At 44.5% G+C, this 18,850-nt stretch overlaps 1 protein-coding gene across 1 annotated transcript in view; it reads left to right on the top strand.

Annotated features, from left to right (window-relative positions):
* The window catches only part of LOC124776499, a 185,515-nt gene that overhangs the window by 149,769 nt on the left and 16,896 nt on the right, over window positions 1-18,850 (top strand). The window contains exons 15-17 of the mRNA XM_047251520.1: window positions 4,958-5,223; window positions 8,636-8,944; window positions 12,147-12,333. Coding sequence (XP_047107476.1) covers window positions 4,958-5,223; window positions 8,636-8,944; window positions 12,147-12,333 — 762 coding nt within the window. The remainder of the gene's footprint in view (window positions 1-4,957; window positions 5,224-8,635; window positions 8,945-12,146; window positions 12,334-18,850) is intronic.

The raw sequence follows: 18,850 nt of genomic DNA, 5'->3' as shown, positions 1-18,850 counted from the left end.
TTCAACGTCCGACCCACCACTCGGCAAGACTCACAATCAGGAGCACCTCTGAAGGTGCGCAACGTAGCTTTGGAGGAAACGTCGGGAACGAAAAAACTCTCCACAGTATTCTATCCAGTAAAAGCCTTTTCATCTGTGAATAATTACTGCAACGTATATCATTTCGAACATAGTTACTGTGTTACTGAATTCATGCCTAGATCTGCCTCTAAAACTCCGCCCCCTGCCCCACCTCCACTTCCCTCAATCACCAAAATGAAGATTTCTTGATGTCTAAGGATGTTTGCTACCTATCAGTCACTTCTTTTGGTCAAGTCGTGCCGTAAATTAGGGTTTTTCTGTGAGGAGGTACTGCCCGTCTAACATTCAGCATTTTCTATAACACCGCGTTTCAAAAGACTGTATTCTCTTCTTTCCAGAACTACTTATCGACCACTGTTTACTTTCGTATAGGGCTGCACTCTAGACGGATGCCTTCAGAAAGGTTTCGGATAAGCACTTGTGTTAATACCAGGATTTCGCCTCTACTATGGTTTTGGCCTTGCGCTTTTTCTTGTGGAGATATAGTCCTTTACACGGACATTTCAGTCGCTGTATCGTGTACTCTGTTAGTTACTTTCTGCTTTTGCCTGTAAATTTATTTTCTAGATTTAGAGATATTTCTCTGAAAACTACTTTCCGTCTTTTTGGTGTAATATCGTCTTTCTGTTGAAAAAAATGGCTCTGAGCACTATGGGACTTAAATTTTGCCGTCATTAGTCCCCTAGAACTTAGAACTAGTTAAACCTAACTAACCTAAGGACATCACACACATCCATGCCCGAGGCAGGATTCCAACCTGCGACTGTAGCGGTCGCGCGGTTCCAGACTGTAGCGCCTAGAACCCCTCAGCCACTCCGGCCGGCTTTCTGTTGAAGTTCCATAGAATTTAGCCCTACAAATCTTTATTGGGAAGACAAAAGTGGTTGCAGAGAAACTCGATTTAATTTACAGTTTATGGTCTCGAAATGTTCCTTCGGCTGCGAGCTATAGTCAGCTATTGTGATGGATGGTAATCAGAGCAGTGTTTGTTTACCTTCCTCTCTCTTCTCGTTTAGTTGTAGGAAAGGTTGCATATATTGCGACTTTACTGAAAACTTTGATATCTTTCTCAAATTATTGATGGAATTATTGAATATCAGTATCCTTCGATCACAGATTAAAACTGGTGTACGAATATGGACAAATGTTTTAGGACTAGCACAGATTGTCTTTTCGTAAGATACTGGTTTCACTTGGGCTTAATATAGTCCAAATTCTCGAAGAAGTCGAGTTCAGTCGGGTTTCAGAGAGAGAGTAAGTCCATAAAATGATATTTCGATGGCTACAAAGAATCGAGCTCCAGAGTGTGATATTCATCTTGAAGGAGGTTTGGTAGTTTGAAGGGAAGACATTGAATTTCATTGTTATTATGTGCTGCATTGAATAACTGATATACTCATTAGCTGTAAATAGACCTCTGTGTATCGGAAGTATGTTCATCCTTTTCCCCTCCGCTTGCCATCAACTGCAGTTCGGGATTCGCAGAATCGCATCACGTGACATTTGGGACTGTGTTGGACTCTCTTGTTACGTGTGCGGCATAGGACGTTTTAAATGCTTCAGGAAGTTTCTAGTGAAATAAGGTCACAGTGCTTGTCCTTTCGGCTGCAGTTTTCGAGGGCACAATAAGGAGAAATTTTATAGGATTGCTGCGGAAGCCGGAAACGTAGACGGGGTTGTTTGGAACATCAAGCAAAAACGATGTACAGCTGAGCCGACACAACTGATTATCATTTCGTAGTCACTATCACATTCTTGGAAGCTAATCCATGCTTTCCTCGTTCGTTTACGTGCGTTTACGGTGTCACTACCGCAAACAAAGAAGTAAAAAGTGAAACGAAAAGCATAAAGCACGAAGGAACGTAACCAGAAGAGCACAGTCGATTTTTTAATCTTCGATACTTTAAAGCTGTTTCTATACCACACTAATCAATTTTAAAAACAACTTCTCGCTACAATAATTTCAACAAACAATGGTCATTGTTACACATTAAACATAACGAAAATTACACGTTACAGTGTTTAGGTAAGTGCACATTTCTTGAACAGATTATATTTCCAAACGTTGTAAAGTATAATCGACAATCGTTGTTTCTGGTAAACAGCACTGATCTTTATGCAGCATAAATGTGGTTTTTACGTCCATTCATGTTCTAATAGTTTGAAAGGACGAAGATAAGTGTTTAAGGTCCCGCCGACAACGAGATCGTTAGAGACGGCGCCCAAGTTCCGGTAAGGAAGGATGAGTAAGGAAATGAGCCGTGGTGCTCTGCAAAAGGTGCCATCCCTGCATTTGCTTTACGTCGTTTAGAAAAACCATGTAGAACCGAAATCTGAATAGCCAGATGGGGATTTGAACCATCGTCCTCCAGAACATGAGCCCATTGTGTTAACCACTTCACTACCTGGCATGGTAAATTGTTTGCGTTTAAGAGCCTAATTGAAATGAAACAATGACTAGAAATGTCGTCTTGTTTTAATTTAGCGTAAGTATGCTTTTGTCACCACTTTCTGGAGGGTTTTTTTCCCAACGTTTAGAAGAAAGATAATTTCAGTGATCTGTGAATAACATATGAAGGCCTAACAATGACAGTGTAGTCGACATATGCATGTGTGCGTATCAGCTATTACGGAAGGAAATTTGTGAATGATTCATGCTTGTTTGGTGCAACTATATGGACGATACTGTTCATTGCATGCTCGTTATCCGATAAGCATTCATGTTTTGCAGAGCTCTTTGTTTCAGTAGGAAGTCATGACAAAAATACGGCAATATCACTACATAACGAGCTCGCCGCCAATTCGTTGGCCGAGCGGCTCTAGGCGCTTCAGTCTGGAATCGCGTGACCTCTACGGTCGCAGGTTCGAATCCTGCCTCGGGCATGGCTGTGTGTGATGTCCTTAGGTTAGTTAGGTTTAAGTAGTTCTAAGTTCTAGGGACTGATGACCTCAGCTGTTAAGTCCCATAGTGCTCAGAGCCAGCCAGCCAATCCGTGAAGGCCCAAGAGATGTCTGTTGGCCGTCATATCACCATCTGCCTTGCGGCGACATGTCAATGTGCTAGGGAGGAGCATGTGATCAGGACACCGTCTTCCCGGCCGTTTTGCAGACTTTCCAGACCATGAAGCCGCTGCTAAACAAGTAGCTGCTCAGATGGCGCCCATGAAGTTGAGTACACCCCATAAAAGTCCTCCCTTACAGGAAAACATTCTTGGTAGTACCAGAAATAGAACCTGGGCCCTCTACTTTGAAGTCATCTACACTGACAACTCAGCTAGGAAAACGGTCTCGTATTACCACGTACACAGTATATAATGTAGGTGCACCACGATTATCTCACTGCAATAAATGAAAGGTTATGAAAGCAGTGTAATAAGAAACCTTGCCAGAGAAAAGCTTTTAAGCTGATCTGTTAAACAAACCTTGCTGCTGGAGAAGCATGGTTGCTGTACCACTAACTGGTTTTTAGGCATGGGTGTGTGTGTGTGTGTGTGTGTGTGTGTGTGTGTGTGTGTGTGTGTGTGTGTCTGTGTGCGTATGTGTGTGTGTGTGTGTGTCACGGAAAAGACGAAAAGATTGTTTTCGAAAGGTAAAATCAATGTTAGAAGGTAAGCACCAAAATACTGTAGTAGAATTCGTAACGAATCTTAAAATAAATCACCTAAAAACCAGTTATTGGTACAGGAACGACGCTTCTCCAGCAGCAAGGTTGGTTTAACAGATCAGCTTAGAAGTTTTTCTCTGGCTAGGTTTCTTATTTCATTGCTTTCGTATGCTTTCATTTATTGCAGTGAGATAATCGCTGTGCTTCTACATTATATATATGCGTGTGTGTAAAAAACTGTCTTTTTCAACTTAACATGGGTTACTTTTTACTTTTTTCTTCTGCTGTTGCTTAGTATCCTAGATGAGCAGGTTTAAAGCTACTTAGGAGAATATTGGTATTTGAGCTCGATGTTATACATTAACTGCGAAATCTCTTTGCCGCAGTCAATTAATGACTTCAATAAGGATACTTGGGTTTATCCTCGTCACAGAAGATATTTTCCTACACTTTTTGCATAGATCTTTTGTTGATGAGGGTTCTAGACGTTCAGTTTGAAGCTACTGCTTTAATTTGTTAATGGGAGAAGTAGTGGAGCACACTTGTTCACTAGAAAGAGCTAAATATATTGTAGCGGTCAATATAGTATGATGGGCCCTAAATGTCGGCGGCCAGTGGTTTGACAATACTTTCCCTATGCCAAGGTTTCCCAAACTGTGTTCTCGGGGGAAGTGAATAAGTGCTCCTCGAAAAAACTAACAACATGGCGGTCCATCTCCACTCTATATTTTGACGATACTATTTTTTTAAAAATCATTATGGTTTCCGTATTATTAGTTACGATTTAAAACTGAAGTAATCATTGAATAAAACAAGTTATTATTGCCCCGCGGTGTAGCCGCGCGGTCTTGGGGGCCTTGCCACGGTTCACGCGACTTCCCCCCTCGGAGGTTCGAGTCCTCCGTTTTGTCGGATGTTCGAGTCCTCCCTCGGGCATGGGTGTGTTGTCCTTAGCGTAAGTTATTTTAAATTGGATTAAGTAGTGAGTAAGCTAGGGATCGATGACCTTAGCAGTTTGGTCCCATAGGAACTCATCACAATGTAATGTAAATAGCAAGTTATTCTCATTTTTAAAAATTTTACTAACCTCCAAAATAAACACGGTATTCCATCAAAGTACCACTATTCTCAAAGCGTTCCAGCAGAGAAAAAGTTTGGTAACTCCTGCCCTATACAGAGCTTTGGCTGTACAAGTGGGCGCCACAGTGAATGAGAGTAACAATTACGAAATGGAGGAAGATAGCGGTAGGCAGTGTGATACGGTCTGTGCAGGAGGCGGCTGAGCGCGTCGTTGCTGGGCCCTGTGACGCGCGACTACCTGGTGGAGGGGTCGCTGTTCCTGGCGCAGAGCGAGTCTGTGCTGGTGCTGGGCGGCGCCGACCCCACGTGGAAGCCGGCGCCGGAGGGCGCGCCCGCCGTGGGCCGCGAGCTGCTGCGCCTGCGCCTCGACGCCGGCTGCTGGGAGCACATCGCGCAGCTACCCGAGCCGCGCCAGCACCACGCCGCCGCCTTCCTCAAGGGGCACGTTTACATCGCTGGTGAGCCACACTGAAAACCTTCTCCATTTCCTCAGTAGCGGCGGGCTACTAGCCGCGCTCTTGGCGCTGGCGGCTACTCAAAGTCCTGGATGTTTTAAAAATAATTTGACGATTTAAAAAAAAAACATAGCCATTTGTTTAACTAACTACAATGTCGTGACAAAAGTCACGGGATAGCGGTGTGCCCATATACAGATGGCAGTAGTATTGCGTGTACGAGGTACAAAAGGGCAGTGCACTGACATAGCTGTCGTTTGTACTCAGATGGTCCATGTGAACCATGTTTCCGACGTGATTATGGCCACACGACGGGAACTGACTTTGACCGCAGAATGGTACTTGGAGCCAGATGCATGGGACATTCCATTTCGAAAATCGTTCGAGAATTCAGTGTTACGAGATCCACAGTGTCAAGAGGTGCCGAGAATACTAAATTTGAGGCATTGCTCATCATGCAGCTGTGGCCGAGGGCTTCACTTAACGACCTAGAGCAGTGGCGTTTGAGTAGAGATGTCAGTGCTAACAGACAAGCAACACTGCGTGAAATAACGCAAGAAAACGGTGTGGGGCATACGATGTATGTATCCCTTAGGACGGTGCGGCGAAATTTGGAGTTCATGGGCTGCAGTAGTAGAAAGCCGACACGAGTGCCTTTGCTGACAGCACGACATCTCATGCAGCGCCTCTCCTGGCCTCGTGTCCATATTGGATGGACCCCAGACGACTGGAAAACCGTGACCTGATCAAATGATGTGATGATGATGATTGGTTTCTGCGGAACTCAACTATGTGGTCATCTGCGCCCGTACAAAGTCCCCAATTTTTACACAGTCCATTTTCTTTTCACAATCCAATCTAGTCACTCTCACAAATGATGATGATGATGAAATGATGAAGACGACAAAAACACCCAGTTCCCGGGCAGAGAAAACCCCAACCCGGCCGGGAATGGAACCTGGGACCCTGTGATCCAGAAGCAGCAACACTAGCCTGATCAAATCAATCACTATTTCAATTGGTAAGAGCTGATGGTAGGGTTCGAGAGTGGCACAGGCCCCACACAGCCATGGACTCACGTTGTCAGCAAGGCACTGTGCAAGCTGGTGGTGGCTCCATAATGGTGTAGGCTGTGTTTACATGGAATCGACTCTGGTCCAACTGGACTACTTGGAGACCATTTGCAGCCCCCCATGAACTTTATGTTCCCAGACAAGGGCGCAAATAGAACATATTACGGGTACCATGGCGCCCAGGGGCGCCGTGTTGGACAGCCCTGTTCTTAAGTAATTAGTCTGTGCTTTTGCTAACTTGTGGTGAGTTTGGCACTGTGATGAGTTGCATTGTTGCTGTCTGCACGGAAATTGTTTGTCGAAGTTTCCGTTTGAAAATATTACGAATTTCTATAACCACTTCCTTTTATTACTCTCTTTTTTTATTTCACGTTACTTATGATACCACATATCACCACAAAGGCACACAGTTTGTTACCTGATTCCACCATGTTTCTCTTCACTCAGTCGAAAACAAACATGCTCACACCATTATTGTCACACGTTATTTCTCTCTTTTCATTACTTTCTATTGTCTTTCCTCACAACGACCCGTCTTATATCCTATATCGTAATATCCTATTCCCTACCCTCTCCTCAGTTACCATTCCTTTTCTTTCTCTAATTGCCTTAACACACCACTGCCTTGTGGTTGGTCTCGGGAGGGATGAAAGCTAAGGGAGAAAACCCTGAAAGAAAATCTGGAGTGGGACCCCAAAGGCGGTTGGAAGGCGCACTACGTCCCCTTCCGGCAGCTCCTGCAACCGAAGTGATACCAGACGTATTGGCTTGCCTTTCCTCTGGATATTATCATTTAGGCCGAGAGGGAGACCGTGATGATTGGGCAACTCACGAGTCTTCATATTTATCGCTCAGGCTTGTAGCATCCTGGAGAGGACACTTCAGCGACGTCCAAGGACTTAGGCACAACACGGGAAGAGGCAGTTACCGGTTATAAGCTCTGTCTGATTGGCGTAAGACTAGAGTGCCAGGGGCCACTTCCGACGGTGGGAGAGATCATTGCATCTCATTGGACAGCTACCGCCCGCCTCAAGCTGGGCAGCCCCCAGCCAGTAAGGTGCGTCCCGCCACTATCCGCCTGCTTCACGGGGTGTGTGTAGCTTAGAAGTAGTCTTTGACAAGCGGGTTGATATAGTACACCTACCAACAACAAAAATGAAATAATAAAGAAATCACTATTTCGTATTGCCACCTGGAATGTTAGGACCATGTGTCCAAGGTACATTGACGATGCCCAAGAGGTTGATTTCATCCGTAAGACTGTCGTAATTGACAGAGAGCTCCATCGTTTGAATGTTGACATCGCGGGACTGCAGCAGACGCGGCTTCCAGACGCGGGCTCTATCAGGGAGGATAATTACACATTCTTCTGACAGGGGAAGTCTCAAGACGAGCCAAGACTTTATGGCATAGGATTTGCTGTTAAAAACATCCTCCTGGACTGTACTGTGCCACCATCCGGTGGAACAGAGCGAACTATTGCTTTGAAAATATGCTCCTCAAGTGGCACTGTCACATCCTAAATGTGTACTCTCCCACCTTATCATCTAGGATGGAAGAGAAGGATCTGTTTTATGATTTACTCAGCGACAGAATAGCCAAAGTACCTAGCACCGAGACACTGTATATTCTAGGGGACTTTAATGCTAGAGTTGGATCAGATAATGACGTATGGCCGAATTGCCTGGGATATCATGGGGTGGGAAAATGAATGAAAATGGCCAGAGACTGCTTGAAGTTTGCTGCTTTATGGACTCTGTATTACAAACACATATTTCCAGCTTAAGGATCAGCACAAGGTGTCTTGGAGACACCCGCGCTCTCATCATTGGCATCAACTTGACTTAGTCATAGCTAGGCGTACTGGTCTCAAAAATGTGCTACTGACACGAAGTTATCATAGTGCTGATTGCAACACTGACCACGCCCTGGTGGCGTGCACATTGAGGTTCACTCCTAAGAAATGTCACCACGCTAAACCGAGAGGTCATCCCCGTATCAACACAGATCATGTTCATGACACACAAAGAATGCAGGATTTTGCCAGTAATTTTGAAAGTGCTTTCCCAGGAAACGTGCAAGCAGAAAGAAATGTTGATAAGAAATGGGCAAAACTCTCGGGTGCAATCTAGAACTCAGCAGTATTGGAAAAAGAAATAAGGACTGGTACGAGCAAAATTTGGAAGAAATGGGACCAGTCACTGAGGCTAAACGGAAAGCCCTGCTTGCTTACAAAAGAAACCCAAATTAAAGAACTCGAGATGACCTACGAAAAGCAAAGAACAGGGCACAGCAAACATCTAGGCGATGCGCGAATAGCTACTGGCTGAATTTATGTGCAGGTATACAGAAAGCGGCCTATTCTGGGGATGCTAAGGCAATGTACGATGGTATTAAGAAAGCAATTGGACCAACTGTCAGAAAAACAGCTCCTCTGAAGTCCAAGACGGGTGAAGTCATTACTGATCAAGGTAAACAAATGGAACGCTGGGTTGAACACTACCTCGAGTTGCATGCAGCCGAGAATGAAGTTAGCAAGGACGCATGTGACGCCATCAAAAAAATGCCAGTTATTGAAGAACTAGATGCAATGCCTACTATGGAAGAACTTAATAGAGAAATAGATTCTCTTGCTAACGGAAAGGCCCCAGGTGAAGATGGGATCCCTGCAGAGGTTATTAAGTATAACAAGTCTGTTCTTCTCAAACATTTATATTCACTTATCACAACCAGCTGGGAAGAAGGTTATGTCCCGATGAGTATGCGGAATTCGAGGATAGTTACTCTATATAAACAGAAATTTCATTACTAAGTGTAGCCTGGAAAGCTTATGCAAGAGTCATCCTAATGCGATTACAAATTTTAGCTTTCAGAATCTCAGTGTGGCTTCAGGCCCGGCCGATCAACCGTAGATATGATCTTCTCCTTAAGACAGCTACAAGATAAATGTCATTACTAAGTGTAGCCTGGAAAGCTTATGCAAGAGTCATCCTAATGCGATTACAAATTTTAGCTTTCAGAATCTCAGTGTGGCTTCAGGCCCGGCCGATCAACCGTAGATATGATCTTCTCCTTAAGACAGCTACAAGATAAATGTCGTGAGCACCAGGGGCCACTTTATATTGCTTTCATTGACATTGTTAAAGCGTTTGATTTAGTGAGCACAAATGGGCTTTTCAAACTGTTGCAGAAGATTGGATGCCCACCTAAACTACAACAGATAATTGTCTCTTTACATGAGAAAACACAAGCAAGAATCTGCTTCAACGGTAAAACATCAGAAGCATTCCATGTTAATAGTGGTGTGAAACACGGGTGTTCGCTCCTACATTATTTGGGATTTTCTTTTCCCTTCTACTCAGATTTGCCTTTGAAGACTGTGAGGAGGGAGTGTATCTACATACGAGGTCTGGTGGAAATCTTTTCAACATTGCTCGCCTGAAGGGTCAAGACCAAAGTAAATACAGTTGTTATCCGTGAGCTGTTATATGCGGACGATGCAGCTCTAGTAGCGAACACAGGAGATGAGCTGCAGTATGTAATCAACAAATTATCAAATGCCTGTGAAAAATTTGGTCTACCCATCAGCCTTCAAAAGACTAAGATCATGGCGCAGAGCACTACCAACCTTCCATCCATCAGCATTGATGGCAATCCTCTCCAGGTAGTTGATAACTTTACCTACTTGGGATCCACAATATGTAGCAACTTGTCCATGGACACCGAAATTACTAACAGAATCGCAAAGGCATCATCTGTCATGGCTAGATTGGCTAGAGTATGGAAGAACGGACTGCTTGCCACAAAAACTAAATTAAAATTCTACAACGCGTTATAAGCACCCTTCTCTATAGCTGTGAGACATGGACAACTCTTTCTAGGCATGAATCTCGACTCAACAGCTTCCATCTTCGCTGTCTCCGGAAGATCCTTCAGATCTCTTGGAGAAATAGAGTACCCAACACCGAAGCCTTTCATCGTGCAAGCACAACCAGCATCTTTGCACTCCTAAGTCATCGACGTCTAAGATGGTTGGGACATGTCAGGCGCATGGATCCTGAACGAATACCGAAACAACTGCTGTACGGAGAACTTCAGGAGGGTGTGAGGCCAGTGGGACGACCACATCTTCGTTTCAAGGATGTCTGCAAGAGAAACCTGACCAAGACCAGAATCAATCAAAGTCGCTGGTAAAGCATTGCAGATGACCGTGTCAAGTGGCGAGTAGCTGTGCGCAACGGCGTCAAGCTCTCAGAGGACGAACGCACACAGGAACAAATCAGGAAGAGGACAAAGCGAAGAGACAGAGCGGCTTCTGTTAGAAGTCCCTCAAATTTCACATGTCCAAACTGCAGTAGGGACTGCCACTCTCCCTCGAGGATGGACGGATGCCATTATTGTCTTTCCTCTACCATTTATCCCGTATGTTAAAATCAAATTAACCATTCTTAATGTAACATTAATTCTCACTATGTCACCGACTTTAACACCCGCACAACACACCAACATCAAGATCGACCCTCCACCATGCTTCACCACTGGCGGCATGCAATGCTTCGTACGTTCTCCCCAAAGTCGACGGACAGACATTCGACGACGACTTCTAAATACTTCAGACATAGGTTCGTCTGTGAATAACACCTTGGATCATTGCTGCACGGCTCCATTGATTTTGTTAATGTAACCAGTGCAATCTTATCACCTCATTATATTTGTGTAATAAAGATTTTTTGGCCGCTACGCACCTCTTTAAGCCTTGTTGCACTGTTGAGACAGAGATTGGAGCTGCTCACATACTACCTGCTTCCTCGCGTGTTTCAGGTGCAGTATGAGTCATCTGACATTTACTCTGTACATATACGAACTGATCTTCTATGTATAATGTTACTCGGATTCTTCCAGATAGCGGAACACTTGCACTGGCACCAGTCTGCTTGAATCGCTGTAATGCATACGGCACTATAGACTGGGTTATGTCACCTTTTGTTGCTATTGTACTACAGAATAACCTTCCTGATGCAGAACTGCAATTACAGCACGTTTTTCAATTCCAATCTCCTGCTTTCGTCCCATTCGGGTATATATGGTATGAACATAATCAGGTATACAAACACACTGCTAGATACCCACAGTGTAATGTAAATTAATGCGAACTGATTGCTACATAGGCAGCTGAAGGAATGAGGACTATTCGAATTAAACCGTCTCACGTAAAAGCACGTCAGTGTCGTTGTGCTTACTCATGAACGCCCCTCTATGCGGATAACCAGTCAAATACACAAAAGAGGCGTTTAGTCTTTATATGTTTATACTTGTTTTATTATCAGAAGGGTATACGATTCAAAATGAAATCCCTGTTTTAACCAGTAATTCATAGTTGTGATAGGTGATAGAAAACTTTCGACCGGTAGTGTACATTGATAATTTTTGTATATTTTAGATTTCCTGGGTAGAGCGGGCTGAGAACAGAGTCAGAGATTATTCATCCAACTACCAGATTAGCTGGGAGAGGGGCCCATATGGTAATAGCTGCAAGGGCATCTCTGGTTTCGGCATTCACTTTACACCACTTCCAAAATATCTTGACCGGTACCTAACAATGCCAACAATTTTTTGTTTTTTTCTGGGACTATACGTCCAGTAGACAAAAGATTTAGAACCTAATGCACACGAAAGTGTAGCTGTTTATTTGTAATCAGTGTACAGTCGATGACGAGCCCGATAAGTGCAGTGCATCTATGTTCTGTGTGTGGGAGAGTTTATGAATAAAGAACGTTCCTTCTGATGTAAATGGTGTAGTGTACAGCTCGAAACGCCAACAGCAGAGTGAGTGGGACTTGGGATTGCGCGCAGGCGGCAAGGACCCGCGCGACTCGGCGGCGCGCAGCCGCGGCGGCATCACGAGCACCGTCTGGAGCCTGGAGCCGGCGTCCCGCACCTGGAGCGCCGAGCCCGACATGCTCACCGCCCGACAGAGCTTCGCGCTCGTCGCCTGCTCCGGTCGCCTCTACGCTATCGGCGGGCAGGACCGTAGTGGCAGGTTGTAAAACTGCTCCTTCCCCCAACACGTTGTCACATATTATTAACATGGATGTACAAATATATGTACGTATGTTCCACATCTCCTCCTAAACCGTTGGACCTATTTCAACCGAAGTTAGAAAAATATCACTTATTTTTTGGAAAGAATTGCTATGGGGGTAAGAACCATCTATCTCTCAAAGGGCTGGGGGTGTGGATAGAATACAAGTGAAGGCCGCAACGCACGAATACCCATACTTTATCCAGCCAGTATATGTGAATGATAGTACTTAGCGCCTTGCAACAAGCTTTGCACATACACTCCTGGAAATTGAAATAAGAACACCGTGAATTCATTGTCCCAGGAAGGGGAAACTTTATTGACACATTCCTGGGGTCAGATACATCACATGATCACACTGACAGAACCACAGGCACATAGACACAGGCAACAGAGCATGCACAATGTCGGCACTAGTACAGTGTATATCCACCTTTCGCAGCAATGCAGGCTGCTATTCTCCCATGGAGACGATCGTAGAGATGCTGGATGTAGTCCTGTGGAACGGCTTGCCATGCCATTTCCACCTGGCGCCTCAGTTGGACCAGCGTTCGTGCTGGACGTGCAGACCGCGTGAGACGACGCTTCATCCAGTCCCAAACATGCTCAATGGGGGACAGATCCGGAGATCTTGCTGGCCAGGGTAGTTGACTTACACCTTCTAGAGCACGTTGGGTGGCACGGGATACATGCGGACGTGCATTGTCCTGTTGGAACAGCAAGTTCCCTTGCCGGTCTAGGAATGGTAGAACGATCGGTTCGATGACGGTTTGGATGTACCGTGCACTATTCAGTGTCCCCTCGACGATCACCAGTGGTGTACGGCCAGTGTAGGAGATCGCTCCCCACACCAGGATGCCGGGTGTTGGCCCTGTGTGCCTCGGTCGTATGCAGTCCTGATTGTGGCGCTCACCTGCACGGCGCCAAACACGCATACGACCATCATTGGCACCAAGGCAGAAGCGACTCTCATCGCTGAAGACGACACGTCTCCATTCGTCCCTCCATTCACGCCTGTCGCGACACCACTGGAGGCGGGCTGCACGATGTTGGGGCGTGAGCGGAAGACGGCCTAACGGTGTGCGGGACCGTAGCCCAGCTTCATGGAGACGGTTGCGAATGGTCCTCGCCGATACCCCAGGAGCAACAGTGTCCCTAATTTGCACTGCGTAGGATCCTACGGTCTTGGCGTGCATCCGTGCGTCGCTGCGGTCCGGTCCCAGGTCGACGGGCACGTGCACCTTCCGCCGACCACTAGCGACAACATCGATGTACTGTGGAGACCTCACGCCCCACGTGTTGAGCAATTCGGCGGTACGTCCACCCGGCCTCCCGCATGCCCAATATACGCCCTCGCTCAAAGTCCGTCAACTGCACATACGGTTCACGTCCACGCTGTCGCGGCATGCTACCAGTGTTAAAGACTGCGATGGAGCTCCGTATGCCACGGCAAACTGGCTGACACTGACGGCGGCGGTGCACAAATGCTGCGCAGCTAGCGCCATTCGACGGCCAACACCGCGGTTCCTGGTGTGTCCGCTGTGCCGTGCGTGTGATCATTGCTTGTACAGCCCTCTCGCAGTGTCCGGAGCAAGTATGGTGGGTCTGACACACCGGTGTCAATGTGTTCTTTTTTCCATTTCCAGGAGTGTAGTTTCAACCATTTATGAAACTTTTTGTCGCTGACGAACCCCACAAAACGATGATAGGAAAAAAATTATCACCACTACATTTTCTTGGAGAAGTGCTGTCTTGCAACACTTATTCACTACCGGTTTCGATCATGGACCAGTTTCACAATGGAAAAACGTCTATTAATAGCATACATGCTATTTAACCAGGAAAGTATACACTATTGCTGACTTGAAAGCCTAATAAAACTGATACTTAACACCGTAATACAGGCCTAGCTAAGCAGAAAACAACGTTAAAAATATGAAAACATGTAAGAGCAGTAAGTGCACAGCACTAATGCTCAGGAATTGAGCCTGTATTACGGCGTGAAGTTTCAATTTTCTCAAAGCATCTTAGAAAACGAGAACGGATAAAAATCAAAGTACACAGGAACTTAAAGATTGTCATGTTGTCAAAATTATAATAGCGGTGAAGTGCAACTAACATCACTGATTAGCAGAGATGTAGTGTAAACATAAAACATCAACGAGAATAATCTGTCATTCCAACCGTAAAAGTCTTTTGCGAAAATATTCTATACAAAAAAACCTTAGGTGATTAGAGCGATCTAACAACAAATAGACAGTGGGCAGTTTACTTACTGATGCAGTATGGACATCTATTTCAATTAGATGTAAGTATGTATGCAAACTGACCTTTCTGTACAACTTTTATAAATGTAAATATACTCACCAAATGTTACATCTACAGATTTACTTGAGGCTGGCGCTATAGCGGAAACAAGCTTGTAGTAAAGAAGGAGGATTACTGATTAAACCATTTTCAGTTTACCTGGAATTATTCATACAAAATATCATATTGTGACGTAATCTATGCTGCGGCCCAGCTGAAAATGAGTAAAATTTATGTATATGTTTTAACCTTTAAAAACGTATCAGTCTATTTTACTATCTGTATATAATTAAAGACTGACGTCGATAATATGCGCAATACAACTCCTCCAAATCGCCACGCCCCACCCCATCGCCTTCTCTCCTCATCATCAAGGCCAATGAATGGACAGCAAATAGAGAAATAGTCTTATCATTGCCGGATAATTTGAGCAGCCTCTTACAACTATTTAGTGCTTTGACAAGAAAGAACAACAGCGACTGGTACCGTGTGTAAATTGAAAATATGTAACCGTGCAAATTATTTTCTAACGTGTGCATTAATGTTATATTTTAGACTTTGATCTTACGTTGTCCATATTATGCGTAGAGTGCAAAGGTTGAATAATACGGAAGTGTTGATAAATTTGACGAAAGACACATAAGCTAGGTCTCCCTATTTTAGGCAGTATTTACGTCCTGAGAAAACGCTTCGCTAGAACAGCTTTACAAAAAGAACAAGAGATAATGAAGGAAAGAGAAATTGAAACAGTTGAAAGACAGAAGGAAATAAGATCATCGTTGTGTTGCGGTCTTCAGTGGGAAGTTTGGTTTGATGCATCTCTCCACGCTAGTCTATAATGCACAAGCCACTTCATCTCAGAATAACTGCTGCAACTTACATACATTTGAACCTGCTTCCTGTGTTCATCCCTTCATCTCCTTCCAAAATTTTTACTCCTCCCCCCTCCCTACTTCCCTCCATTAGCCGACTGACAATTCCTGAATGCCTCAGGATCTGTCCTATCAGCTGATCTCTTCTTTTAATCAAGTTGTGCCATAAATTTCCTTTCAGTTCGGTTTAGTATCTCTTCATTAGTACTCGATCTACCCATCTAATCTTCATCATTCTTCTGTAGCAACGAGTTTCAGAAGCTTGTATTTCCTTCTTGTTCGAACTACACCCGCATGTCATTCCCGCACAAGGCTGCACCCCAGACACACACCTTCAGAAAAGACTTCCTAACACTTAAATTTATGTTATATGTGAATAGATATCTCTAAATCTGAAACGCTTTTCTTGCTATAGCCAGCCGGCAATTTCTATCCTCTCTACTTCGACCACCAACATCAGTTATTTCTCTGCCCAAATATCAAAACTCATCTATTACTTTCAGCGTCCCATTTCCTGATCTAATCCCCCCCCACTATATAGTCTGATTTGCTTAGCCTATATTTCATTACTCTTGTTTTATTTTTGTTGATGTTCACCTTATAACCACTTTTCAGGACATTATCCATTCCGTTCAACGGCTCTTCCAAGTCCTTGACTCTCTCTGACAGAATTACAATGTCATCGGCAAACCTCGTTGTTCTTACTTCCTCTCTCTGAACTTAAATTTTTTCTCCAAAATTTTCTTTGGTTTCCTTTACTGGTTGCTCAGTGTACAGGTTGAATAACATTTCAGATAAGCTACAACTCTGTCACACTCCCTTCCCTTTCATGCTCTTCGAGTCTCATAATTACAGTCTAATTTCTGTACAAGTGCCAAAGGGGGACATACCGACTATTACGTAGGTGGTCATAATGTTCTGACTGGTCAGTGTGTATAAGAATATGATGGATTTTACCACATGTACTACGTAATTTGTGCGTTGAAGAAGTGTGAAAGAGGAAGAAAAGGACAACAAAGGGATAGTAATAATGCAAACGTCCATCGCTTGTTTTGCCCTTCTGTCTCACATTAAGGAAGTATTCTGTAATTGATAGCCTACACCTAGAATTCAACATGTTCATTTACTGTATTTTAAAATCGTTTAAGTTCCAGCGAAACACCAAAACACTATTCAAGTTTTCTAAAGATTATTGAACTATTTCTTAATGGTGGACTTCCTCTAACGCGGCTGGTGACTGCGGTCACCGCAGTGCGACTGACGAACACGGCAGACACATTGACTAGCGGTTACTACGAAGCGTCCGTGGCTCCTGACTGATTGCAGTATATGCAAAAAAGGGTTTCCCCGATTTCTTACTGTACGAAATACCGTGTGTAAGAAAAGATTCGTCAAATTCTGGAGTTAATTTTTCGGTAGAGGTTCTCCTTTTCCTTTAAGAAATTGAAAAAAAGTTTTTTCCGGTTTATGCGTTATCTTCGTTATATGATCCTTGTTCGATTCAGAGGAAAGTAACTGACACAATAAACCGATTTTTTGTATATATTAGTATCACATCACAGCTTGATGATAAAGTGTCAATTTTTCGATGTTGGTCATAGTTATTGTGACATTTGGAACTTAAGTAAGCCGGCCGCGGTGGTCTCGCGGTTCTAGGCGCGCAGTCCGGAACCGCGCGAATGCTACGGTCGCAGGTTCGAATCCTGCCCCGGGCATGGATGTGTGTGATGTCCTTCGGTTAGTTAGGTTTAAGTAGTTGTAAGTTCTAGGGGACTGATGACCACAGCTGTTAAGTCCCATAGTGCTCAGAGCCATTTGAACCATTTGAAGTTAAGTAAACCTATTGCATTAAGTTTGAGGGGTACGCAGTGTACAATGTTGGTGCCGGTTACTTTACGTTTGGTTCATTTGAGGTATACATTGCGAAGCAGTAGCCCTGGAAACTGCCGTACCGAAGCCTGTATGTTTCTTCCGATATGTGGACGACACATTTGTAATCTGGCCACATGGAAAGGATCAACTACAAATATTTCTACAACATCCAAATTCCATCCATATTAACATACAGTTCACTATGGATATCGAGAAATATGGACAACTACCCTTTCTCACCTTGGTACACAGAGCATATACGATCTCGGACGAAGAGAACCTATCAACGTTACTCAAACACCTGGAGACTGTGATCCGCAGGAATGGATATGGCAACCGCCAAGTCCTAAGGGCCTTCGGACAACAGGCGCAGTAGGGACCAAGATGAAGAACAAATGGAAGATGAGAAAAAAGACCTGGTGTTTTTACCTGTTGCAGGCAGCGTGTCTTCCAAAATAGGGAGACTTTAGGTGACACAAGATCGACAGTCTTCCGATCACCGGCTAAGGCGCGCGCTTTACTTGGAACGGTGAAAGACGATGTCGGCCTCAAGAAAGCGGGCGTTACAAATCCTATATCGGCCAAACAGTTCGTAAGGTGGAAGATCGATGCAAAGAACACCAACGCTACACATGTCTAGGCCAACCAAGCCAATCTGCCCTAGCAGAACACTGCATAAACACTGGACACACAGCGAATTACGACGAGAAAAAGTACTAGCCTTCACAGATAACTACAGTGACTGCATCTTCAAAGAGGCCATAGAAATTCGCGTAACAGACAACCTTGTCAGCAGGGCACTGGCTACCAACTCAATAAGGCCTGGAAATCAATACCGAGCTCTATTAAGAAGCAACGTTGTAAGCGCACACGAGATCACTCCGCCACGGCCGCCGAAGAGATACTGCCCCCCCCCCCTTCCCAACCACCACACCACCACCACCTATGCAGCTACCGTTACCCTCACCACTGGACACGCTGCACTTTGCCGGCGCACGGAATCACATCCGGACCCGCGAGGGATAAATACTATCGGCAGAGAGCGGACATACCATTGCATCAGCACCACCTGATGATGGTGGAACGGTTATTTACCGAAATAGCGTGGGCATTTGACGGTCGTACCTGGCTGGACACCCGAGAACCCTTCAAACAATAAAACACTAGAGGTTTATTTAACATTTGTATCTGAAATTTGTTAATCTGTCAGGTTGCGTATAGCCAGTTATGTTTATTTATATTGTTGTCAGTAAAATTCGCCTGCGGTTGTGATAAAGATGTGTCAGTATTAACAGTTGAGGATGCTGAACATGCTGGTAAAAAATTCTTAAGAAATTCATTATGATTACCCAGATATAACGTCATCTGAAATGATATCATTTTCGCTTCTTTGATCAAATCTTGTCTCAGTTTTTTTTAACAGA

This window comes from Schistocerca piceifrons, chromosome 1, assembly GCF_021461385.2.
Source record: "Schistocerca piceifrons isolate TAMUIC-IGC-003096 chromosome 1, iqSchPice1.1, whole genome shotgun sequence".
Lineage (NCBI taxonomy): Eukaryota > Metazoa > Arthropoda > Insecta > Orthoptera > Acrididae > Schistocerca > Schistocerca piceifrons.
The sequence above is the reverse complement of the archived record's forward strand: the minus strand, read 5'-3'. Positions and strand labels throughout refer to the sequence as shown.